Below are 27,369 nucleotides of genomic sequence, written 5' to 3'. Positions count from 1 at the left end.
AAGCTTGAGATAAAAAAATTCTTTATACATATCATATTTATTATGTACATTCATTATATTACATAATTTAACTTTCAAATTCATTATCTTAAATCATCATAATCTTCATTTGCAATCATTAAAAAGGTATTCTTTTTGTTCTTTTCTTTGCACTGCAATGCACTTTGTAAATGCACTGCAATTTTATTAACATTTTACAATATACTGATTGATTTTTATGTCATTAATCAGTTTACATACAATTATTGTATAAATTTATTTAAATTGTGTTTTTAATTTGTGTTTACCATTAGTAAGTAAGTTACCATTATTTATTATTGTATCAAAATCATTGTGAAACTATTCTAATTAAATTAAAATACATTTTGTAAGGATAATCTTCAAAAAGTGTTTGATTTACTGCCCGACAATCACTTTTAACATCGATAGAATTGGGTTTATTCTCATTTAGTCATGATGTATCTATGTTGTGTTGTAATATGATTGAAATTTTAATAACAGATTTTTGAAAATATGCAAAACGGCCGTCCAAAAAGTGAAATAATGGCACCATTCTTAAATGTAACCTATTTTTCAAAGTAATATTACTATTAAGTTATATATAATTTTGTTCTAATTAATGTCTCTTTTTCAGTTAGTAATTACTGTTATTTTAACACGTCAAGTTGACTCATATTTTATATCGAAAGTGTGCATATCTATTTATTATTTGATATGTTGTTATCAAGACAAATATAACCAGATTGTACAAAATCTTCTACCCACTCAATCAAATGAACAAGTTGCGCATAGATTAGCCAACGCTTTTAAAAAGTTGACTGAACATATAAATTTTCTCTGGAAATATGTTTGTAGAGATAAAGAAAGATTTAAAAATTCTTTTGATGAATTCGTTGCTAATTACAGGAATTTTTAATGATTAAATAATATTTTATTGATTTTTTTTTTGTATCCATTTAAGGAACGAAAAAGCAAATTTTACCTTTAATGTCAAATTTAACATAAGGATATGTCACAAAAGGAATTCATTAAGCATGTAAGCTTTTTATTGACCGATTTATTACACGTTACCACTTACAGTGAGTCTAGCGAAAATCGAATAATTATAATAATAATAAATACAAGTTACAGCATCGATGCATGTCTTTTTCCATAGCAAACGATCAAAAACGAAAACGTTTTTGCAATAGAGTTTTTAGTTACCTTACAAACAAGTAAGTACATGAACTTACATACTTGGTACAGATCAAATCATCGTTAGCCTTTTTATCGTATGCCTCCAGATGGTCTTTGACATTTGACAAAATGCTTATGTTAATATTAAATTTATTTATATATTTATATAATATACTTTATATATAAGGTATATATATATATATACCTTATATATATAAGCAAACATGTCTTTCGCGCTATCTCTTTCGCACTCACTCTCTCTCGCGCACACGCGCTTCTCCATTCTCTCCCCTTTAGTTCTTCCCTTTCTCTTCTCTCGTCTCCCTTTAATTCCGCATTTTGTCTTTTAATAACAACAATGATTATTAATCTTATCGACAGCGTTCCTGTATTTTTATTCACAACGCTCGTATCATTTTTCTTTCTGCTCACTTGTCCTATTTTCCTTTAATTAATTTTTTATTTGTCTACTCCATGCTTAATATTCAATTTCTTTTCCTTCTTTACGTAGTAATAAATTATGTCTTTAACCCCCTGAAGCAATACTTTTCTTTTCGTTTTATTTACTTACATGCACAGTTGTTTGTCATATATAGTATAACAAATAAATTATGCGTAAATAACACGATTAAAATATAAATGCTACGTATCGTAGGTAATATTCATAAATACATTATGCATACATATACGTATTATGCTCTTGTACAATTCATAGATGTCTTCTTACATGTTAAAAAAAAATGAATGAATATCTGAATTATGCATTGTTTATTTTTTATTTTATTGTGTAAAAGCGCATGTCGTAAACCTTTATTTTAATCCTAAGTCTGTAAGTACAGTTATTCTGTAGATATACAATAAACATCTTAGAAAATAGCAATAGAGAGAGAGAGTACACTTTTTGCATTCTCCAGTTCAGATTTTTAATGTGCTTGCTTTCAAGAATTAATATTATGAATATTACATTTCTTATATTTATTTTCTATATTTATGTTACATGGATTCTACCATTCCCATTTTAAACAGGATTTGGAGTCTCTTTGATATATTATTAGACATAAGCAACAATCTAACAATACTAAATATCACCTTTTGATAAAAAAGAAGGTTAATTAAAAAACTTTAATATTGTACAGAGTTTTTCATACATTTTGAAGGATGAAAAATCATTTAACTTTAAGAATTAACCAACATTGCACTCCTATTGTTATACTAGGGAAAATGAAATATAATTTTTTGGGGATGTACTGAAACACGACGTAATCAAATAATTAATTTTATCGCGGTAATTCTGCCCATCAATTCGTTCATTTTATTGTACGGTTTAATTCAAATTTCCACTAATAAATAAATAATCAAAATTGATTACCTACTAAATTCTCGTATTTCAGGCTGTTTCATAACTACACACAAATTTTCAATTGTGAAATATATATATTATATACTTGGCAATATTAATTAAATACATTTACAATTTCAATTAAAAAGTAATAAATAATCAGTCTATCCCTTAAATTGGGGTGTGTAATTGCAATTTGATTACTACTATATGGTTGTAAAAGTATAACATAAATTAAAATAAATAATTAAAGCTAATATGTACTGAGCAATAAAATTCATGTATATAAAAGAAAAATGATTAATGTCGATACTATCGGTTCGTTTCACCTAAATTTTTGCTTCAAAGGGTTAAAAAAGCTGAGTGCGTATATAACTTATTAAAGTACGGTTTCTTGTTCTTCATCGACACGTACGTCCTCGTTAACAAAATAAAACTATCAGACTCTACAACAGTATAGTAAGCAAAAACGGTAACAGAAGCGGGGCTCACTTTTGTGTGAATCTCCGCGTACAAACAACCGAGAAAATAATCCGCTTACAAATTTTCCATTTTATCTGCCGTTCAACAGAATATATTGGTAATCGCTTTTCACTGATAACTCGGTTAGGTAAGATCGATAGAAAAATTTGAATATAACTGAAATCAACGAAGAAAAATATTTCTTAAATGATAATAAGGATTATGCCAGTAACTAACACTGACATAAAAGTTTTAACGAACGTTTGTACTGAATTAAAAATATACCTGACTCGACGTTTCGTCTAAATAATACTGCAAATTATCCGTATTGTTATTACGAAGTTTCTCTGTTGAGACAGAAAAATGTTTACCTCGATCTTTATGTTTGAATACTGGTCTATACAGTAAAAGTACAAATTTGAGTGAAATTTGTTGTGACCTCGATATTCTACTTATGACTCAAGTATTCGTTATTCGAGGTGTAAAATGGTTAATACTACAGCAACACGAAACAAGAGGAAAAAGGATTATTTCGATAACGGTCATAATAGACAAACAGAATTACATAAACGAATTACTAACAATGAATTGTTCAACGATTACCGTTTAGAATTCGCGTTCGAAATCATCTGCACCCTTCTTGGTGTAGAATCTCTTATTTCTCTCTTTCCTTAATTCCTGTTCTCTTCTTCCTTTCGTTCTCTTTTTCTCTCTTTCTTCCAGACATAAACACTCAAAAATTCATAATTTCACTACATCGCCTTTTCCCTATTTCTCTCTCTCTCGTTCTCTCCCTCTCTTTCTTGCTTCCTCTCGCGCCACATCTTCTCTTTAATGAGTATACCTACAATGTGTATTCTCTTGCCTCGTTTTCTATGATCGTCTTAGGAATGTTTTATTTAGGCATAAATACGTTGCTCTTCACTGTATGCGTTCCACGCTTAAAAGAGAATCGCTTCGTACGACCGACTAATATCGAGAAATTCGAATATATTATAAGATAGGTATCGCGAGCTCGTGGTGATGTCTCATCAACGTTATTGTACATTTTGATCGTGTATCAAAATGAACGGAGAGACCATTGAAGGAGTATTTGCGATTCCGAAAGTAATAATGTCAATAATTCGAACACGTATAACCATTTTTTCTTTTTTTGTCAAAGGATAAACATGCCCTTGCATTTAAGAGTCGTTCCGATTTTCATTTCTCTATTCGGTCGCCAGGAGTAAAAGGGCTGACGGGTAGTTAAATCAGATGTCACGAGATATTAATCGGCGGCTACCGAAGCTGGTAGTCAATCGTTAGTACGCATTTTTCGAGGCGTTTTAATAATCGAAAACTACCGAAAATCGAAAGCTACAGAGATCATGAGACTCGAAGGCCGAGTGCGACCAGCAAAGCACCTTTTCGGAGGCTTTTGCAATGACGCTCGTTACCTCGGCCAACGTGTCGGCCACTCACTTATTTTGGTTCGACTGTTGATCTATGGGCGGGACTAGACCAACAGGCGAAGCGTTATTCAGATTTGTAGCTGGCCCCTTGCGTGCTAGTTTTGACCTGTAACAATTGAAAGTATATTTCGTTAGTGAAATTTATTAACGTTATAAATAAATTTTTATGAATTATATGTTGTGATACAAATCTATAAATACTCTCAAAACCTAAAATCTTTATTTGTTCATATAAACGTATCGGATTATAGACTTTTTTAAATATAATTTCAAATGAACAACCTTACCTGATTTGACCAGCAAGAAGAGGATTAATAGCGTACAGCCAGTCATAAACCTCCTTATCTCCTAAAGTTTGCAGTAAATATCCTCGATGTTTTGTAACGACGCTGTAAAATAAAGAATGCCGATTTGAGATGTCTAAAACGGATTAAATCCACATGTAAATAACTTTATATAACTCACCTGAAAGTATTTGGTACTTTCACCATAGCTAATTGATCTTCAGAATATTCAACTTGAGCAGTAGCTAAATTAATGAGAGCTCTCTCCACTGGGTCTTTTTCTTCCCGAAAGATTAAAACGTATGGTCGTCGTACAGCCTAATAATCAATGATATTTTTAGTATATCAAACAATTCTAAAAACGGAGAAATAAAAATACTGTATTCGAGATATACATACCACCCAACGTTTCTTCCAACCATTAGTCTTGTGTTCGAGAACATTTAGGTATCCTTTTCTGGCAATAACCGGACTGATGCGAATTTCTTCGACTTCCGGCACGTAGAGTACCAAATTCTCCTTCGATGGGGAAGATGAACCCAATGGAGCCGGTGCGATTGTACACGGTTGATTAGCGGATTCACTGGCTAATATACTCTCCTGCAGTTCCTGCAGTCTAGCTCTCTCCGGTGAACTTAACCTAAGGATGCACGACTTAGATCTGCTCCATACTATTATACCAGCAGCCTGCAAGTAACACTCCAGCATCACCCTGACCGTGTCCAATTTTACTTGCGGTTGTCTTTGACTCGAAAATCTCGAGTCATCGTCTACCAATTGTTGTGTTTCAAAGTAGACAGAAAGCGATTCTTAGAAGCTGATTGCGCTAAAAGCGCGACTTTCACTCAGCGAAGCTACTCGAAACGTTGCGTAACAAACGATTATTGATCGTTCTTAAAAGCGAACGTGAATCGAACTTCGATCTGATACAATAATTTCATTGAGTTTGTTGCAAGCTCGTATGTGGAAGAGACAAGTCGACCTTCAAATTGAATCGAATTCTCGCAATCTTCACTCATAATTGTTAAGAAATATTTTTGTTTTTCATTTCGAGATATTAGTTATCCAGTTTTTAATTTTACACTTTTAATTTACATTTTATTGGCATTAAATTATGACCGATAATAATGTGAATGAAGAAAGAGAGTATCGTTTTTCTTTGAATCTCGAAAAACAGATATCTATTTTTGCCATCGAGATAAAAATACGATGATGCGACGAAGCGTGGACAACCGCTACTAGCAGGAGCACTCAGGCATGCGGGGAGGGTTACCTGCTCTAAGTAATCACTAGCTCTCTCGTATACTGACTCTTGGGACGAGGATGATATCACCGAAGATATCATAGATGCCGTCATATCGGCCATAGTGTCTTCTCCGGGTGAAACGTCGGACAATAGAATGGGTTCTTTGCTTGGAATGCGACCTTGAATAAGTTTGATATACTTTGTGGCTAGTTCTTTTTCTCTTTCGGTCATCTCCCAAGGCTCGTAAACGTCTTTACTAGTTGAACGCTTCAATTTCACCGGGCTGGCATGCGTTTCATTCGTCGCTTTCGCCATCATGTTGCAGACCTCCTGTATTGAATAAACATAATGGATGTATCTCGTTTGCTTAACTTTTCTTCACCTCTACTCAAATGCTTAAATATTATATAAAGATTCTTAGATCTTTATAAGACTAAAAATATAAGATACTTTACCTTCTCACTCTTTGTGAAATCATGAGATATTTTATTGCAGAATGACACTTTGTCGATACCGAGCTTTTCTCGTAATAATAGCGTGTGTCTTACTCTCTCCACCTCTTCCAATCTTGTCAATTTTTCTAACTCCCATTGGTGATCGAATATTAAGCTATCTCCCCGTGGTCTCCATCCATGAAGATTTTCCTCTCCTCTAACATACGTAGAGCTGGTGTCCAATACACGCCGTTGTCTCCTCTGAACGCCTGCAAAAGACAATTGCAAAAGTGGGGTGGGTACTGAATGTGGGAAAAGCGAAATGTTAAAAAGAAGTATGAATATGTTTCGTCTTGGCCAAGATTGGAAATTTCTTTGTCGAAATAATTTAAGAAGGAATAAAACATAACGAAGAAAATTGCCAATTCGTTAATAACATGATATAATAGTCATCGTGATTGTCACCGCAGCTTATTATTATATAATCTAATAATGTAGTAACATCTTTCTAACAAAATATCCCCTTTCTCTAAATTTGTGCGACTATTATATCGACAAGGAGGGAAAGGATCAAGAGGGGTCTACGCTAAGGGTAGCAAGACAAACCTGGGCTACCTGCTTCCGAAGAACGACGCAAGACCAGCTCGTAAACACCACTGAGTCTGTTTGCTTCTTGATTGCGGTAGCTTCCGCTGAATAGATGCTTCAGAGAACGTGGCCCTACTCTGGCGTCTCTGCCATAAATGATCATACTCAAGTCTTTCGTGATGATCGCTGGTCTTCCACAATTCTCCAACTAAAAGAAATGATATAAAGAAATAAATCAGAGAACGAATCTTATGGAGGCATTTAATCTCTATTAAATATACAACGCATAATCTATGATTAAATCTCTAATAAATATATAATACAAAACATTCAAATAAAAAGTAAGCGTACCTCGAGGTAAGCAGAAATTGTCATGAAGATTTGTTCTCCGTAAGCTGTAACTCTATTGAGCAAGGCCGAATTATGAAGAGAACTATCCCACGCTGCCTCGAATCTGAACATGCATCTATCATCACCAGGTACTTCTAGATATTCGCCAGGGAAAAGCCCTAACGAAAGCACCGACGAATCATTGTCCTCTTCCTCTGGTTCTGGCGTGTTTCTAATACGTCCGACGACCAACTCTCTCACATCTTTCCATCGCAGCTCAGACGCTGGTTCGTGTACAATGGTAATTCGAATCCGACGCTGGATTCCCTGATGGAGCAAAAACAATCCACGACACGGTAGATCGTCGCTATGGTCGACCACGGATGGTACGTATTCACCGTTCGGCGCTAACTCGCAAATCTCAAACCAAACTAATACATCGTATTTCGCGTGCACGTGTGACGTGCTCGGAGATGGTAAAACACTGCCGAATTTCGGTGAACGTACGGGTTGACTGATAGGTATAGATGGCGGAAGCATTCTCTTCGGTGGTTGTCTTACGCTATGAAATACAATGCAACTGAGTTTATTCGTGATTTAAGAAAGACAATAATATCTTACCAAATCGTTATAACTAATCATCTTAAAGATTAAAGAAGACAATATCTTGTCGAACTGATAGATTTCATAGATATTATTTAATGCTTACTATTCCAGTTTTGCATCTTTATGCAGAGGATGTTGCTGATAGTGTCCAAAAACTTCGAAAACGATTGGCTGAGTTTTTAGATATTCCAAGAATGATTTTGTTACCGTCACCGTGATCTGAACAGTATACGAGAAAAAAGAATAAAGAAATACATAATCGAAGTTGATCATATATAAATTATTTCTTTTTTTTTATTTAATGCAAATTATTTTTTATTTTTTATTTTAATGTAAATGTAGCTTACATTTTGTACGTGATAAAATCCAGGAGGACATCCTTTTCCTGTATTTTTTACTGGCTCAGTTGAAAATGCTTCATCGTGTCGGTGCAAGAAACTAGATGTAACGCATCATAATCATACATTAACTATCAATTTCTTACATAAAATATCTTTATTATTGTATTATATCAAACTAAACGTACTTGAATTGGCAAAAAATGTCAGCATATTCGGTGGAAATGCCCATGGCCTGTAACACGGTAACCCTGAATGTGAATTCAGAGCCAAGTTGCAAATGATCCGGTAGATCCTCTTCCTTCATGTCGCTGGAAACTGAGCTATCCCCTCTGCCACTGTCTGCATCGCCGATATCGTCTTCGTCTTTCACCTCCTTTTGCTCGTTGTGACCCTCCACGACGCGTTCCTCGTGTAACAGAATTTGACGGTTCTTCTCAAGAGTCTGGGTTAACAGAGTGTTGCGTTTGTTCTGTTTTTGATTTCCAAACAAGTCGTCCTCGAAAGAAATTCTAGCTGACTGTCTGACGCCACTTGAGTATTCACTGTTTTCCTCTTCTGGAACAAGGGTTCGTTACGAAAATCCTACGCCAGAATACTTTTTCCACAAAATATAACGCGTTTCGTGTTCTTATCGATCGCGTGCAATAAATTTCTCATTATGACTGATATAAACTGACGTAAAGACTTCTGATATTTAATACAAGCAGTGATATCCAAGTAATAAGCGTATGTATTGAATAGTATGTAAAATATATTATGTATATATATTTACTTATTTAAATGTGTATATGTGGCGAATAGTAAAATATATTATTCTAACATCTTTTAAATACTAAGTTTAAATTTATATGAACAATAGTGTACGCGTATAAATATTTTAATCCACAGAGCAAGGAAACGATACAACAGTAAAATTATATGACGATAACGTAATTTTAATTACTTCTTTAATTACTTCTGAAATAATTGGTGGAACTGTTGTCTAATTTCATTGTATCGACATTGTTTCGCAATCAATTGTATTACTGGTAATATACATGGAGGTATACGCATTTCAACGATGCGGTTAACTTAAGATCGCCTAATCAGTCACATAATATGTATTTAATTTCCCCCATCAGAGGAAATAAAGGAGTTAAATAAACTTAAGGTAGGAGATAATAAAAGAAAATATACAGACACTGATTACGTACCAACAACAGCTTGCACAGCTACACGCAAGTAGCCTTTTACGTCTCCCTTTTCGTTTACTATCGCTACTTTGTGGATCAATGGTACGGGATACATAAGATTGCTTAGATATACGAAAGACCTATGGCAACAAACAAATTGTACATTTATTACCAACGTTTTTTTATAGGGCCATAAACGTCAAAATGCTTCGACACTACAAATACAACTCAAAATATTTCATATTAATTAATAAATAATTCATATGAACAAAGTTCATTAAAATATTTGGTTCATTTATCAACTAGGTCGTTAAATATTTATAAAATACAATTTTTGGTAATGGTTACTTTGTAAAATGTACTCTTCACTGTCTCAAAAGAAAGTTTATGAAGATTCGTTTCATCTGTCAGCTAGATTGTTAAACATTTATAAAAAAGATAATGTAAAGCATAGATTTTGGAAATGTTTGATGTTTAAAAAGGTTTCTTACGAACCTGCCAACCATTCGGAACCAGGGAAAACGGTCGTAGAATGGATCACCTCCAGTGATGGACTCGATATTAAAATCCGGGGATGTCGGCGACAATTCTGCCTCGTTGTGATACATTTCTCGCATCAGTTCAAGTCTTTGTCTGCACAAAAGCGAAAACGTCGAATCTCCGTTGTTAATCGGTTCATATTTTTCTTAGCCATAAGATAAAAACGTAATCAAACATTGTCGAGAAGCACAGTGAAGGACACTCTGTACATAATACTACACCGTATGCGTGGTGTTGTGTTCGGATGTATTCGAAAGTGGTATGACAGATATTGTAGATGTTCAAATAAAGGGACATAACATGAGAATTTTAGTGTCTTTTATTTTTCTTAAACGGTGACTGAAATTTTCGTAAAAATGCAAGTTCTATTTCATCTAAGTAATAAAGTTGATATATTAAGGACAACATTTTACATACTTCTGCTGTCCCTGTATTTTCATAGTAAGAAAGAGTTACGTTACGAGTTACGATGATATAGAACAGCTAGAATATTCTATATGATTTTTGTCAAAATTGTTCGATCATAGTTGTTTAATCATAGTTTCGTGTAATTCGCAGTGACACGTGCACGGTGAAGTCACGAAGCGATAATGTGAGAAAACTTCAGCAGCAAGGAGCGCACGTGTTCAGCGGGACGCAATTGAAACGTGTACAGGAGTTAAACCCTTCGACTAATTTTCAGTTAATGCCAATCTAATAAATTTGATTATAGATTTCTTTAGTCAATATGTAGAATATACAGACTATTTCTCTCATTTTATTCTAATCGTTGAAACTGGTACAACGAAACTCTAGACTGCCTAAAGAGGAAATAAAAGAGAAAAATGTAAATATACTAAAAAATAAGATGCAAAATAAGATAAAAGAATTTTGTAAAATATACGGAGGGGTTAATTCCGCTCCGATTGTTAATATCAAACAGACTAAACACGCTTGGCCATGCAGAGATCCTTGATCAATGTACATTTTCGTTGAATTTAGCACAATTGCAAAGCGAAAGTATATTTCGTTGGTAAGGAAGAGAGGAAGAATAGAGAAACTGTTTAAATCAAACAGACAGTGTACTGAGACGTAGCAGAAATACGGTGATAAGACGAGATTAAGACCGACATTTTGCACATATTCGTATATATAAAAAATTTAACAGAGTTAGAGGATGGGCGTGAAGCGTGTGACGATAAAGAGGAAAGAGTCTCACGCGTTCGAGCACCAACCTCGAAGGCAAAAGATTTGCGAGCGAGAACTTCGGATTAGAGTAGGCGGTTAGACATTGGAAAATATCCTCTTTGGCCTCCGGAGTGCTGGGGCTCGAGTCCTCGTTGTACACGTGTCGCATCAACTCCAAGCGCTGTCTATAAGTTAACACGTATTACTTGCGTGAGTGTCCCTGTGCGGTTTCATCCAAGCACGCATCTAATTAAAAGCGATGGTAGATCTTGATCCGCGAATCCGCACTCTTATCAGTTCTTTAATCGACTCACTATTCGATCGTACGACGAATTTAAAGTGCTGCCAACACACCGATTCTGATCGTATGGCCGAGAATAAAGAAATCGATAAAGGAACGATATTTTATTTTTTCGCATTTGATACTGACATTAGAAAAAAGAAATGAGATTGTAAAATAGCTGGTAGCTATCATATTCGGTACAAATAATGGCAATAAGAAGAAAGGTGGCAATAAGAAAGCTTTCTGATATCTCGTTTTACTCGAGAGATATGTACTAGAGTTTGAAATAAATTATGTGACTCACCCTGTATATATAAACATAAAATGATAAGGTAAAGCATGTTCAAGAAATGAAATGTCAAATAAAATGTAACACACCTAAGTTTATCGAGTGTCCAGTAATGTGTCGCGCCATTCTTCGTGTCTTGAACTTCTACAGCAACTATAGTACGCGGGAATGGCCTTTCTTCTTCTTCCTCGTCGTCAATGACAGGTAAGAGATCCGAAGGAAGCGGCGAGTAAAGCGTATCCGTGAGCAAAGTAAACTGGAATTGTACCTAAAAAGGATATATATGATATTTATGAAGCAAAAGTAGAAAAAGCTTTTATCGCCTGGAATAAACATAAAGATGTACCGTTGTGAAAAAATGAAACGACCAATGAAATGTTAAATTATAAAAGTGATGGTGAGGTACGAAACAAGCGGATGGAATTAATAAAACAAAATATCAGTGATGAATAAAAGATTAAACAATTAGATCAACAAAGGGATCGATATGGGAATATAAAGTCATTACTTGCGAATACAAAGTATTTTTTTGACTATTAGAACGTCAAAAAGGGGGTACGCAAAAGTGCATTAATTGTGAAATTTGAAAATCTGTTAAGTTTCAGTAATTCAGGCTTAAATTAATATTATGACCGATGACTGATTAACAAAAAGCTTTTTTCGAATAATTTATTTTGAAATATTTGATTATCTTTGTGAAACTGATCAAATGTTTATGATGGCTCTTGAAAGAATGTCAAAAGATATGATGAAAGATATGAATGTTGATGATTCATAATCAAGAAAGAGCCGTATAAAGGTTTGAGTTTTCGTTAGTTCATCGAAGAATGAACCACGGATGTACCTTCTTTTTGAGTTCGACAGAAATAGCGTTAGCTTCTTTGAGGAATATAGCGTTGCCCCATAGATCATCCCGAAGACTTGTGAATTGATGATATTTCCACTTGCGGAAGGCCCAAGCGGCCAGTTGGAACTCTCTCTCGGTCCAGTTGCTCTCTGCGTCAAACAAGGGGTTGACTGAAATGCAAGCCATTACCAGGCAAAACAGTCAGAGAAGCCAAGCATTTCGTGGATACTGGTTCCTTCGTTAAAAGAAGCGACTGGCGTTCTGTCCACGATCAGATGATACACCATTTCATTTTGCGACAAGCGATCTTTCTAAGAAACATACCTCGAGACTGCCAACAACTTTTTAATAATGGGGAAAAAGTAAAAATTTCAGGAGCACAAAAGAAATATAGTGATGTCATACCGGTTAACTACATGCGTGCATCGCAAGTTAATTGAAAGACAAAATCGAACAATCAACGTACATTCAGAGAACATATTATTAACAATTCGTTACGTACCACCATCTGATCGTCTCACAGATCCGTACAATGATAAAATTTGTAATGGAATGAAATTGAAATTATATGACGGACAACGGTGTATGCCCCTTTAGTTAGACTTTTCTAAAAAAGTTTACGATATAAACTATAGGTGAGTCCATTACAAATTCAAACCTTTTAACGAAAGGAATATAACGATCTATTACATATGTGATCATTCCTCATTCGTATACAGAACTGTGAAAAATGTTTGATCAAAGATCACTGGCTTGAAATTATGATAGTTCAAGCCATAATTGTTGATCTTATACTATCTTGCTTACGTGAATTTCAATAATTGTAAAAAGTCAGAATATGCTATATCATAACTTTAAAAACCATTCAATATGTGTACTCACCGAAAATATCTTCCTCGATATTGTTAAAGTCTTCGGGGGTATAACTGCTGTACATTGACATCGTCATGCTTTGTTCCTCAACCTGTCGTTGCAGTGCGTCTATTCGAGCCTCGTAGTTCTACGTAAAAATACAAGAAACCATATGTATGAATATTCACATTGAGTATCCATTAGTTTATAAAATATTAGTTGTACTTACCTTTCTTTGCTCTTCGAACAATTGGTCCGCCTCTTCCTTCTCTTTACGGAATTGTTCTTCCAAAGCTAATAATCTCTTCTCCATCTCAGCTTTTAGATCAATTCCTTGTTTTTCCAACAATTCAATCTGTGCAAAGTTCCAGTCGACTGTTTCTCCATTTCCAGGAGTTTCTGCGGGAGATCCCTTCTCTCTTCGTTCACGGACTGCGCAGTCAACAAAATATCTTTTTTCACATAATATCATTGTAGACATGTTGGGTTATAGGCGGGTCTCTCCTCATTAAATATAAGATAACGTAGATAAAGCTATATTTAGTAATAAGATAGAAATAAAGAATGTAATAAGAATAACTCTTAGAACAACTTTTTCAGTTCTGAATCTTTCAACAGTTCACACATAACTTCCATCTGCCAATCATATCGCACTCTTAAAGATTACACACGCACAATACACATTCTTGCCGTACGTAGTCAAATTTAAATTTAATGCCCAGTCTTCCATGCTTGTACGAAGCTTATTCTTACTGGGGGCATTTAGGTATAAATGGTATCGAGTGTAAGGGGTTAAACATAGAACAAAGTATATACACTACTTACCTTGATCAGGATGATTGAATCTGAACACATGATTCTTTCCTAAGATGACGCGAGATCCGGTCTTCAGAACGATCGGTTCAGTGACCTCACGTCCATTAACGTAAATTAAAGCTCCTTTCTTCGGAATCAGGGTAATAATACCCTCGTGATTCTCGAAGACGCAATGCTCGCTCAGTATGTGAGGACCACATAACTGTATATCTTGCGGTATGTTAGCTTCGGCGCTACCGATACGTGTGAAGCCATCCTTGATGTAGTAAATCAAACACTCGGACATGAGCGGATCCTCATTCAGATTCACCAAGTGAGGAGTCTTTTTTGGAGAGAATACACCAACCGTGACTCCATCCTCTTTCACAGCAACCCCCATTTCGGCGAACACTGCCTCGCGTTGTAAACGAATTATCTCGGTTCGTTTCAGCTTCTCTTCCCATGTTTCATTCAATTCTGAGAAGTAAATGACAGCAAATTTCGTATGCTCCTAATTTTTATCATTTCGTTTAGTGTTATATATATACATAATTGTTTCCAATAGCGTTCTTTTTTAACTTTAAAAAAATATTTATCTAACCATAGAATTTATTTTCGTGTATGTAGTTTGTTAAAAAAATTAATATTTCATTTACCGGCTATAAGTTTTTCTGAAGCTTGCAATTGATCCACTGCTTCTTCAGCGATAGTCGATGTGGTGTGAGATGCGATTCTGGGCCGACTTTCCTTCACGTCGTCCTCGCGTTTGGTTGCTCGGACGATTTCATCCCCTGTGAGATAAATAGAATCAAATAAAAATACAGAAAGTATAAGGGGTTGAATTTAGAATGGCGAGTCTCAGCCAGGGGTATAACACGCGTCTCGGAAACATCAAAAGCCATAACTAAAGCAGTGGCGTAAGTGAAAGAGAAAATTTTTGCCAAGATCTGTCCCATGATCCGTATCACAATGAAAAATGTTCTTTAGAAAAAACAGGAAATAGAACATGTAATTTAGACATTCTCCTTCATGAATAAAAGCTGTTATTATATTATTTCATTGAACAGAGAACTTCTTTGAATAATAATATATGTTGTATATAAAAGAAAGTTGTTTCAAAGTTATTCACGTACATGAAAATTAACACATTAAAACTTATATCTTTTTTCTTATGAAATACCAAAGGATTAAATTTTACAAAATATTAAAAATTCATTTTCTTATTTTGATTATCGCATATAAAACAACGTTCTATCTTAAAAGAAATTAGGGATGAAATTCAATGTGAAATCTCTGATTATAAAATTGAGATTGCATACTTCACAAATTTTTGAGAATAAAAAATATCTTCGTGGCATACAATACTGTAAAGATGACAAATACAAACGATCCGTATATATTTATGCAAATCAAGCGCAGCGCTCAATCAAATATTGCTATCCAGCTACAATGTTCATTAAACTTTGGTTGAAGTCTAGTAAACGGTGCTCGTGTCACTGCGTCCGAGATGCGTTCGAGATGTTCATTGTCGAGTGCCATGCAATACCTTTAGGCTGGTTCGGGAACAAAGTGATGGATCTAAGTGGATAATAAGCGAGGCAAACAACACGTGTTTACTGGAGAGGAATTCTGACACAATGGAAAACTATAAAGCCTGAATTCATATGTGGCCGCTCGACGCGAAATGAATTGTAATTACATGTTTACATATCATTTAAGATTCTCTCGAAGACGCTAACAAGATTTTTCTAAAGAATGATATTATGATGACGATGATACATTGATCTCAATCAAATTGTTCGGCTCATAACACAATCAGTTACATTTTATATGACTATTTTTTCCTTATAACTATACTACAGATGTTTATATATTTAAAAGTGCAAAAACATACAGAATGTATATAATATACAAAAATCCTCATTTAATTTTTATTTCTTTATTTGTGTTTATAAAAGTATGAATTTCCATCAACATCCACAATCTACTTAGAAGTTTATCTTAGAGGAAATGCTACCTTTCTGAATTTCCGATCAATATCGAATTACTTGTAACGATTGGTTTTTATCGGTTAGTTACAACAATCTATTGTAATCCAAAAAATATGGTAATATCGTAACGAATGATTAATTGTAACAAGGATCAAGATATCCGTTTATCCTCATATGCTGCTTACTAAAATACTGCACCGAAAAATCCATCTGAGTGACTCGATTGTACATTGGTTTAATTTAACGTTGGTTTATAAAATACACAAGAATGTTGCGTTCTATGCAACCATACGATGTGTCCTTTCTCTATTATTCATGTTCATTCTTATATTTTTTTTAACGAGGAACGCTAAAAGCCGCTAATTATGCAGCCTACGAGAGGCAGGAACAATGATAATCATTAGGCACTGGTTGTCACAGGGTTATATATATATGTTAAAGGAAAAAACAGAATGCGTATCGCGAAGCATATGTAAAGAGAATTTTGTCGGAAAATCGACAAAAACACAGAGAGATAGAAATAGATAGATAGATGACACGCATTATGCACTTGGCCGTGAATGAAGCGGACGTTCAAAGAACAGGCGCAGAAGAGTGATCGATTGTCTGGCTTTTATAAGACTTTTCGTTGTGTGGATTGTCGGTTATTTTACTTACTAGATTCTTTCTTTTCATATGTGACTTTACCATCTGGCCCTACGTCAAGCACAGGGGAAACAAAGAAAAAAAATGTACTATGTAAATGGTGGCTTGTCTACCGCGCACTACTTTTTTACAATTTGTTTCTCCTTATTTTTTATTTCTCTCTATATCTTTTTGTTTATCATCGTTTGTCCTTTCCATCAGCTTGATATATTTTTACAGTAATATTTCTTTTCTTTTTTACACGAGCAAGTTTACTAAAACGCGTAGAACACTGCGAAAAATTATTTTTGCAACCTATTAAATCATTTATAGCATATTTTCTTTTTTTACACGGGAGGAATATCAATGATCAAGAAAGAGTATCGTCTAATGGAAGAAATACCATATTTCGTTTACAGTTTAACCAGTGTTCAAACATTACTCTTCCGTAAAAAGTATTTTCATTATAGAATTATTAGAAAACGTAACAAACCAACCCTGACAGATTATCAGGCACACGCAAATGTGCTCAGATTACTAGACTTTCAAATTCAAATGTCATAAAATGCCTGTATGCCTGTATAGAGAAAGAGGGCATCACTCTTTAAAATTCGGATATTATATGGTGAAAAGCCAACTTACCTTCTTGCACATCAATACCCTCTTGTTTCAGCAATTCCCGCAATTTTTGAATCTCTTCTTTGAGTTCTCTGATAAGTTTCGCGTTCGCGTCTTCGTTGACGACGGCTTTGCAAACTATTTGTTTCGCTCTGTCTGCGTATCTGTAGTTTACCAAAGTAAAAATAATAAAAATAATTATTCACAAAAGTAGATATGATAGTAACGGGAACAATTACAAAAAAACATGCAGCCTATTACAAGTTATTTTATATAGTTAGCTATTTTATACAAATAAACTATCGAAGAAAGGAGATTTATTCATATTCATTAAATTTTTTGATGCCAAAAATTCTTACAACTCTAAATAACTATGCACTGGAATCGTCGTGAGACTTTTGAGAAAACAAAAATGCTTGAAAAAAAGATCAGTTAATAAAGGTGAAAATAGCAAAATTACAAGGGTGATGAGTAACTATACCGTAAGGTGGAGAGGGTTTCATCGTAATTGATGTCCGCTGGACTCACTGCCGCAATCATTGCTGTTTTAGAATTACCTCCTAGATTTTCTCTCAAAAGCCACGTTAGAACAGAATCTCTATAGGGGATGAAATCAGCCTTTTTCTTCTTTTTAGTCGCCTAGATGACCAAAACAAGGACTCATTCACTGTCCATCTTGTATACAAAAATTTAGCAGACTAACATTCAATGTATTTCAAAATATAAGTAATTATCACATATTTGACGAATTAAAAATATTACGATACATTTGATTTGTAATATTGTTAAATTAAATAAGTGAGTTAAAAGATCATGGATACACGAACTTACCGCCTAAAAATCCATAAACGACAGTAGAGTAAACAGAAGACATGGGTTTCGTTAATGTGAAATTTAGGCAACATCTACGTAACTTTGAAAGAATAAAATTGTGCAACTTCTGTACAACCAATTGTACAACGTATCCATTTTTTATATGACTTGTGTCAATAAAATAAAAAAGCAATTTCATCGTAATCTTACGTTCCCTCATACGAGAAATATAAATTTCAAATCGTCTTCCTACTATGCATTATACATTATTTTCTTATAGGTAAAAAATATTGCTTACAATTTCAGCAAGGGCACTGATGACCTTTCCAAGGGTCGTCAAGCTTTTGTTAATATTGGCACCTTCTTTCAACCTCGTACCCTTTGCACCAGTAGAATCAGCCCTTTCAGAACCCGCCAAATCGACCAGGGAGATTTTGCTGACTTTTTCTGTCACTAATCCTGTTGCAGAATCCTGCTTTTGTTGCGTGAAGAATATCGTAAATACGGCATGAGATCTGCTAGACGTTTCGTTCATATTTGTGGCTGCTACCGTTCTGAAAAAAGAAAATAAGATATATGAAATAAAATATTTTGAAATAAAATATTTTGAAATAAAATATCAAATATATTTTATAGCAATTTTTATAATATATTATATATTAAAGGTATAATACTAATCTTTCAATTAATTAGATGTTTTAATCAGTTTGGATTATTAAATTTCATTAATTTTGTATTTAATGTGCATACCTCGCCTTGTTTCCTTCATCGATAAGATCATGAATATCTTGATACGACATCACCGCCAATTTGGACAGGTCCTCAACGTACGGTCCAAGCAGAGGATGCTCCCGTACACGAAGGTTTCCTTTGTTCTTTGGATTTAAGAGATCCCGCACCCTTTCGCAGTATATTTCCATGTAACTCACTTCAACAGAATACTTCAGGCACTCATTTGAATTGCGACTGATTTTTCTAAAGAGGTCCTTGCAAATTTGAGGTATTATTCCCTCTTGACCTTCTTCTTGTTTACCCATCATGGTGTACGATTTGCCAGCACCGGTCTGTCCGTAAGCGAATATACAGACGTTGTAACCTACGTGTTAACAAAGTCATTGTTCAAATTAATTATTAATTAAATTTTCAAATAATTAAAATTAGTAGCTAAAACTATATCGTGTCGTACATATACTGTTGGTCATAAGTAGTAAAACTCCTGCTGATATTTGATGCAAATTGAATAATTACTGAATAATTGAATAATTGAATAATTGATAATACATATTAAATAATAAATTTTCACTATTTTCACTATTTTCACTATTTTTTAATTATTTTATTATAAATTTCTCCAAACTTAGTTCAATAAATGTAACGAGTAGATATCCCTAATATTCATAAATGGTAATGCGTCTACATATTTCTAAAAATTGCGAGTATTGTAAAAGGTATAACAAGATGTCCTTCCAATAATCATTTCTTATAAGAAATTCAAAAAAGCAGTAAAATAATGTTTTCAAATTTTTTAACGGTAGCATATATTCGTATGTCGTGAATATATGCCAAGATCGTATGAGAATTCGAACGACTAAATTCCTATCCGGATGGTATGTGGGTCCACATGTTCGGTTTCTCGACGTAAATTCCGCGGTATGCGACAATTCGAGTACACGATGCCTAAAGTATTGAGAAATTGTTCGATCAATCTGTGCAGACGTTCAGAAATTTTCCATTTGGTATATGCTCACCTTCGAAAGCATGCTCCAACATCTCTTCGCCGATATCCTTGTAGACCATTAGTTGTGAAGAATAATTTGCGTCGTTTGGCTATAAAGAATATAGTCCATTTATTATGTTTTTATACTATCTGTTCCCGATATCGGTTTTACGATAATGCGATAAATTATCGAATACATGTTTAACTTGTGTCCTTTTATTAACTTCTTCTTGATCTTAATCTCAGTAGGAGTTATTGTAAGTACCTATATAATTTAGACTCTCTTTAAATAGTTCGATTCTTGTTATTGGTCCGTAATTTTAATTAAGAGTAACGTGGCAAAAACAATTCACTTTATTAATAATGAACGAATTTATGCTATATTTATAATAGATCTTTAGAGCAATGAAATGAAAGGAACACCAATACAAATGATTGATTTTTACGGAAATTCAATAAAACGAAAAAGGTATATACTTACGTCCATGGAAAAATAGGAATAATCGTAATTGAAGCTCTTGAGCGCATCTTTGCTGCCCGGTGGTGCTTTGGGATTCAATATCGCTGGAACACGCGAAACAGCAAATTAGTAATACAAAAGGAAGTCATAACTTATTACTCGTTCTTATTTCATTTCCAACTTTTTCTGCGTTGTATATTAAACATGATTCTCGGATAAGACCCATAAAAAATGAATAGAAAGTTTCCAAATATAAACTTTTCTCATTCGTACGTACTGATCAAAAGCTATATAAACATGTAGCATATATTATGCACACACAAATCGATAGACAAATAAATAATTAGATTAATACGCGTGTCACGGGCAAATAAGGTCAGCTGCAGGTGATTATATAAAAGAAAAAATAAATATATAAAACACAAAATCCGGGAACGTGGGATTACATGTCCATGTAAAAATATTGATTAACTATATCGAAATTTCACAACGAAATCATTACACACCAATGAACTGACGTCAATGTGTTCTCTCAACTTTATCTAATATTAAACTTCCCCCGCGATCCATTTGCATTTTACGAGACTTAAGGAACCGAAGTTCTTCGTTCAATTCGTGACGCAACATTAAAGTTGCACGAGAAATTGCATGAAATATCGAGTAAAAAACTTTTACAAGAGAGAACCAGAATTTTCACCTCGACATTTAAGTAGATTTTCCCTTCAACAAACAACGCGTGTATACAAGGCACGCTATTAGCCAAGTTTGTTGAGTTCAAGTTGTTTAAACTGAAGATTTCAAATGAATGAAAAGGATCGAAGGACGTGGTTATGCATGTATGCAAAATGTTAACCCAGGTGTAATATCCCATTTACATAATATGTGTGTGCCCCAATTATTACGTAATATTTTTCAAAATAATGTCAATTTTTCCTTCATCTGAGATTCAAGTTGAATCAATGTTAAATTTGTTAATGTATAAAAACTACCTTTTCGTTTCAAAGAATATTGGTTCATGAAACAGTAGGAAAGACTTCAAATCAGATGAAATAACAGGCTTACACTCGTGAAAAACAATTGTCTAATCAGAAGGAGTTTCGTTCTATATGTTCTATACAAACACAATTACGATAATTGAACGGGAAATCAATGGCGAAAAAACGAACATGCATCTATGTCTTGATAGTTAGAAGCAATTGTTCTCGTGGTAAACGCGGCAACTGTTTTGTTTTGTAGAAGACAATTTTTTTATTTAAAAAAAGAAGAAAGGTAGAGAATAAATAATAATCAGACCACAATACAAAGACGAAAGAAACGAAACGGAGGACGAAATACGAGCGGACAACAGCGCGAAAGTACGGACAATGTACAGGAATTAAATTATACTCACAAGTAGTATTGCCGGACATTTCGATGATACATTGTGCCTCACGGGAGATCTCTCGATTGTTGAAGGGCCGTACCCTCACCGCCACCTTTACCGACGACATTTTCCGTCTGTTTTTAATTCAGCGTCGGATCACGACGGCGGCGGTGCTGGCGATTGACTTTTTCCTCGTTTTCTCTGTGGAAATAAGAAGGCATCGTTAGCGAAACTGGCATCGCGGAAGAAAGACACGATCGTAGGCTTCCATTCAGTAGCGGTCACGCGCTTCTTGATTAATTGTAACGGTACGTTCTTTCGAGATGATCTTATTTGATATTATATCGCTAAATATTTCAGGAGGGACAGCTGAAGAGGAATGAAACGACGAGAGTTTGTAATTAAAATTTTTTTTTAATAGATGTATAAATTCTGGCTGTGGGATATTTCGCGTAGAAATAGAAACAAAAGTATCATTTATTTTTTCATGAAGCAGTTTTATTATTTTATTCGTGTTATTCTATGCAACTCTTTGCGCGTATTTAAGAAGCACAACTTGTTTTTATTAAAATTCTTCACCATCATATCCCTTTTTAACTACATATTATAAAATGTTTAAAGATCTAAGAATATCATCAAACAAAACTATTTAGAGAAAAGATAAATAATGTGTAAGTTGAATTCTATTAATACAATTCGGACAAGGATAAGAACGAAGTTGAAGACATATTTGTCTTATCAAGTAAACGTCTTTTCACAACGTCGTATGTGCATGATCTCCTTCGATTCATAAGATTTGGAACAAAGCTTTAAATATTGATGAAATGATATCAGAATAAAGGATGATAGACGTGTCAACGTCAAAACAATTTGATTGAATTTATTATGGTATATTTCATTAGGTCCTAATCGAATCTTGACGCTATAAAGTCCGTGGCGTCAATTATCCACCAACAAGAGTAACTAGTACCTACATAGTGCATGGCGTCGAAAATCGATATTCACCGACAAAAGGTTCGTCTATCGGTGGGTAATTATCCCTCCATACACAGAACAGTCGGCCAATAAACATGAAACGAATCAGCGCAGGAACAAAAGAAGAGAACAGATTATCATTTATCCATAAATCCGATTAACTTTTATGATTGCTGAAAAAGAAGCTCAGTATGAATGAATCCATGATACCAAATAAAGTTTCAAGACTCTACTTAAAATAAGAAATATTTAATACTTGCTTTTGTTCAGTAAATTTAATAGCAATTTTGAAGTCTATTGCTGTACATTGATGTCTAATGTCAAATTGGTCTGTATCACAATGCATACTATGCCGATTTTAGACATAACTAACTATGTTGGATAGCTTGAATTTTTACTAGAAACACTACTTTTGACTTTTTTTACTAGAAACATTGCAAAACAAACTTTTCACTTTACACTTAAAATACAAAATATGTTCAAATAATATACAATAACTTTCATAATGCATATGATTCTTATCAATATTAAAGTATTTAGATATCAATGACGTAAATGTATCATAAATTATAAATTTCTTTCTATATAAAAATACGTAAAAACCGATAATTTAAGCAATTGTTAAGCGCGTTTGTTAATTTCATTAATTGATATTTCTGATATTTTTTTTATGTAATATATTTTATTAGTTTGTGCAATGAGGAATAAAATGTGTTCAAAACCAAGGGAAGCATATTTTTAGCTAACTATAGGATGTAGTATGTACATATAGTCCCTCATCAATGGCTGACCCATTCTACTGCGAACGTATCGATATTCTCTTGTCTATTCAGCTGCACAGAAAAATCCATATTAGGTACAAGATTAGTTTTCGAAATCATTAGAATCTATATAACCAGTTTTATCTCCCTGATCGACTATCCGTGGAAATTAAGTGAACGTGTAACTTCTACCTCAAGGGCACGAACATAAGCTATATTTATAACTACATCATTAAGATTAAATTCCAACCCTATGCTTATCATAGCGAGGATGATAAAACTAATTTTCAAGGGTATCAAAATTTAAACGGCTAATAAATTTCACTCAAAGATGTGAAGATAATTTTAATGTTGGATATAAATTCTATTAAATATTGTACACTGCGATTTTAGTGTATGATTTAGAAATAAAAATTTCGTTTGATTTAGAAATAAAAATTCGTGTACTGTATTCCTCGTTATTCCAACAATAGACCAATAGTCAGGCTAAGTTCCTTTCTTTATGAAACGGAGCGGAACAACAGTTAGAATCATTGTATCCAAGGATCGATACGATACATTCAAAGCAAAGAAATAGCAGAAGTTGCTCCTGAGCAAAGTACCTTCTCCTGTAATTCAATCACGACGAATGGTAGATACAATTATCGTCGCCAATAAACGTATTATTACCACTCGATGCGACATCAAAGATGCTTACTTTATGGTCTTCCCACGAGAAAATGAAAGGTCGATCAGATGAATTGGAAAAACAAGGAAAGGAGATGGTCTTGATACAAGCGTAGTACTAACGACTGAATATTGTGATCCATTTTTAAAATATCCTCTCTGAGTAATTGGTTTGCTTTAAAGCAAGAAGTTACTTCTTTGAAGTCCGTACAGTAAAGTTAATCAATCTAGTGAACTCTTAATCTATCTAGTAAAACACAATAAAGAAAAATAATCTTTAATGCGCTGTTTAAATTATTCTAGCCTTCTTGTTTTTAGGTGAGATGATATGAAATAAAAATAAACTTTATTCGTAAGAAAGAAATTACATACTATCAGAGGAGCAAAAAACGTCGAAGAATTTTTTCAAGAAAATTTTCCTACGCGGGTTCCAATGGAAATCCTTCTGGTGTTATCTCACGCGAAGGATAAACGATAGTGACGTTTCAATCGAAGAAAAATCTCTCCGAGGTGACGCAATTCCATGTAAGGTTTTAAATTACGTCAGTGATACATGATGGTAATTCGTTTTTGTAAACAGAAAAATTTCGACATTTATATATCAATTAATGAAATATATACGTTACCTATCAGTTCTCAATTTTAAAAATTCTAAATTCGTACGTTGAAATTAAAAGAACTCGGATTTAAAAAATCTCAATGTTTAATTCCAGGTTTCAAGGGTTTTATTTTTCTAAGCGTATTTAAATCTCGTGACGCACCTTGACTTCGATAATTACTGCGCCATTTAGAAATGCAAACAAGCAGCTATGCTGGTTCGAACTTAAAGCATCGCTTAAATGAAACGGGTACACCGCGCCGCTGTAAACGCGACATGATGATTTAGAAAAATGATTTCTTACATCTGAATGCTTATAATAAAATGGATCAAATATCTGATAACACGAGTATCCTTGATACGAGAATAACAATATCATCGCTATCGATCAACCGATAGTCACGGCCGAGTATTGAAAAAGACTGCAACCGTTGACTGACTACGCAGTGACACGAATCACTTGCGGAGTCTGAACAAGTACTGATCTCATCCATTCGATTTTATGAGCTACGATTTAAATCGTCGTACTTGCTGCAGGAGCACGTTTCTTTGTAAACCGTTTTTATGGGTTTAATTGCACGACTAAAAATCAGAGAAAGATTAAACGTCCTGAAAATCATGAAAATATTAATGTTTAACTTCTTGAAGGATACTGTCACATATTATGCATATACGAACAAATATTGTTAATAAGAAGTATATCTTGTACGAAATGTTTCTGGTTAAACTGAAATAGTTAACCTTTGCATATAATGGCATATGTATATGTATTAGCTTCCTTAGTTAAGGACGTTCTATCAGTTGGGAACGGAAGAAAATAGAATATTACTTTCATAGTACCATCTTTATTACTCTTTATTCGACTAAAAATATATGTAAATAGCCTGTATAATATAACTTTATTTGATAGATAAAAACTATGGAGAAATTCAAATATTTCACATCTTGAAAAATGGAGAAATGCTAGGTAGGACACTTTAACTACAAAAAGACAATGTATATTACCTTTTTCTGAAAAACAAAAAGTTTCTCTGACTTTAATAAATTTATAAAATTCATTCTCAAAGAAATAAAATTATCCTTAAAACCTACCATCTTATTTAATTACAAAATCACCCATCTATTTATAAAAGTGTATCTTATTCACCGCGTAAAATAAAAAATATTAATTTATATAAGGCATTTTAATTTCTTTATTTTATTTGTTAAGAATCCAAGTTACTTGAATAAACGGTCCGGTAATTATTCTGTGCAGCGTATAGCGCCACTGGTGAAAAAAAACCGTCGCTATCAGTTCAATATTCCACTGAATATTCTCCGTTATTGCAACATACAATAAGGCAGATCTTTTTGTTAAAGGAATATCAATAATATATGAAAGGTAGAAGTATATATATTGCACGTCCGTAAATACGTAATTTCGGTACAATCGTATTGTGGTGTTCCGTATGGATGTAAAAATTGGTGGAAGATACCAGCAAGAAAATTTCACCTCCGCTCATAAACTGAAACGCAACAGTCAGCAGGTTAGTAATTAACATTACGCTTCTTTGCTCGGTTATCGATTGACACGTTATAACACAAAAATAGATCTAAATCTATATTATTGTAGATTTACTCGACTAAATTTAGATTAAACTGAAATAAGAAAAAAAGAAGAAGAAATAAGATAAATACAATAGCTATTTTTAAAACTAACATGTATTCATTTAAGGTCAATAATTCGTCCTTAATTTTATCCGAGATCGCTTGACTTTGTATTATCCTTCTTAATCTTTTTTAGGGTTAACTTTATACATTTATGTATATTATTAGACTGGAAGTCTTTTCTTATATTCATTTTCTATTTAATTTATAATTTTATGATTAGAGAAGAAAAAATCGAAAAAGAATATAAAAACCGAATTGAATGATATGTATAGCAGGAAATGGAGTACATACTGCGATTTCATGGAAACGTATACCGCTGCGTGTGCAAGTACATTCTTGAGATGAACGTAAAAACATAGCCACCACGTAATCGATAACAGCAACCGAGTTCGAGTTACACGGTGACTCTAACCAACTAAATTTCAATTTTCTATTAATTGATTCTTAAATCTCTTATAACTCTATCTATCATCGATTCGAATATAATTGACGCAATATCCATTTTCAATATCTATTTCGATTTCCAATTGGATAAATATCGTTCCCCACCCAACGTAACCTCAATAATCTATACAAGTATAACTGAATTTTTCCATTTTCAATATGTTTAGTCAATATCTAAGATTGATGTTTTGACGTATTTAGTGAAATATCGTGTAATTTATTTGTGATAATCGAATGTATTTCGATTCGTGCTACAGTGATGATTATCGATATTATGACCTACTATTCGATTCGAGTGCACAGTCGTTGCACCATGTAACATACGTATAGGGGTTTAAATGTACAAATTACCGTTGGATTGCTAAAAGCGTAACAAATTAAAAAGGATTGTTACTTTTGGAGTATTTGGAAAAATGAATTTTAAGAGTGAGCTATTTACCAGAATAAAAATATCAAAAATTTTCTAATAGAATTATTTGGCAAGAGA

General features: G+C 33.6%; 2 protein-coding genes across 20 annotated transcripts in view; one reads left to right on the top strand and one right to left on the bottom strand.

The window, feature by feature from the left end:
• Window positions 1-138: 138 nt before the first annotated feature.
• On the top strand, window positions 139-1,214 carry LOC100741289 (exportin-4). Its single transcript, XM_003485518.4, has 2 exons — window positions 139-561; window positions 635-1,214. Exons 1-2 carry the CDS (start codon window positions 514-516, stop codon window positions 914-916), a joined length of 330 nt encoding a protein of 109 aa, XP_003485566.2. The 5' UTR covers window positions 139-513; the 3' UTR covers window positions 917-1,214.
• Window positions 1,029-27,369, bottom strand: part of LOC100749032 (kinesin-like protein unc-104) — a 35,371-nt gene continuing 9,030 nt past the window's right edge. The window contains exons 2-30 of one of the 19 annotated variants that reach the window (XM_024372324.2): window positions 21,816-21,989; window positions 20,447-20,529; window positions 19,997-20,075; window positions 18,999-19,344; window positions 18,547-18,802; window positions 18,267-18,269; window positions 17,917-18,074; window positions 17,460-17,599; window positions 16,851-16,889; window positions 14,859-14,993; window positions 14,233-14,679; window positions 13,637-13,839; window positions 13,438-13,555; window positions 12,553-12,725; window positions 11,798-11,976; window positions 11,184-11,321; window positions 9,925-10,062; window positions 9,451-9,569; window positions 8,443-8,812; window positions 8,264-8,354; window positions 8,020-8,135; window positions 7,332-7,872; window positions 6,999-7,188; window positions 6,414-6,661; window positions 5,986-6,288; window positions 5,112-5,399; window positions 4,894-5,030; window positions 4,716-4,817; window positions 1,029-4,534 (exon numbers count right to left, since the gene is read on the bottom strand). In XM_024372324.2, the coding sequence (XP_024228092.1) occupies window positions 4,435-4,534; window positions 4,716-4,817; window positions 4,894-5,030; window positions 5,112-5,399; window positions 5,986-6,288; window positions 6,414-6,661; window positions 6,999-7,188; window positions 7,332-7,872; window positions 8,020-8,135; window positions 8,264-8,354; window positions 8,443-8,812; window positions 9,451-9,569; window positions 9,925-10,062; window positions 11,184-11,321; window positions 11,798-11,976; window positions 12,553-12,725; window positions 13,438-13,555; window positions 13,637-13,839; window positions 14,233-14,679; window positions 14,859-14,993; window positions 16,851-16,889; window positions 17,460-17,599; window positions 17,917-18,074; window positions 18,267-18,269; window positions 18,547-18,802; window positions 18,999-19,344; window positions 19,997-20,075; window positions 20,447-20,529; window positions 21,816-21,915 (5,340 nt within the window). In that variant the 5' untranslated portion in view covers window positions 21,916-21,989 and the 3' untranslated portion in view covers window positions 1,029-4,434. Of the gene's footprint in view, window positions 4,535-4,711; window positions 4,818-4,893; window positions 5,031-5,111; window positions 5,400-5,985; window positions 6,289-6,413; window positions 6,662-6,998; window positions 7,189-7,331; window positions 7,873-8,019; window positions 8,136-8,263; window positions 8,355-8,442; window positions 8,813-9,450; window positions 9,570-9,924; window positions 10,063-11,183; window positions 11,322-11,797; window positions 11,977-12,552; window positions 12,726-13,437; window positions 13,556-13,636; window positions 13,840-14,232; window positions 14,680-14,858; window positions 14,994-16,850; window positions 16,890-17,459; window positions 17,600-17,916; window positions 18,075-18,266; window positions 18,270-18,546; window positions 18,803-18,998; window positions 19,345-19,996; window positions 20,076-20,446; window positions 20,530-21,815; window positions 21,990-27,369 lie in introns of those variants that run through there. The other 18 variants (XM_024372330.2, XM_024372328.2, XM_024372331.2 and 15 more) reach the window with 18 other exon arrangements.

Source organism: Bombus impatiens, unplaced genomic scaffold, assembly GCF_000188095.3.
Source record: "Bombus impatiens unplaced genomic scaffold, BIMP_2.2 scf_0060, whole genome shotgun sequence".
NCBI lineage: Eukaryota > Metazoa > Arthropoda > Insecta > Hymenoptera > Apidae > Bombus > Bombus impatiens.
The sequence above is the reverse complement of the archived record's forward strand: the minus strand, read 5'-3'. Positions and strand labels throughout refer to the sequence as shown.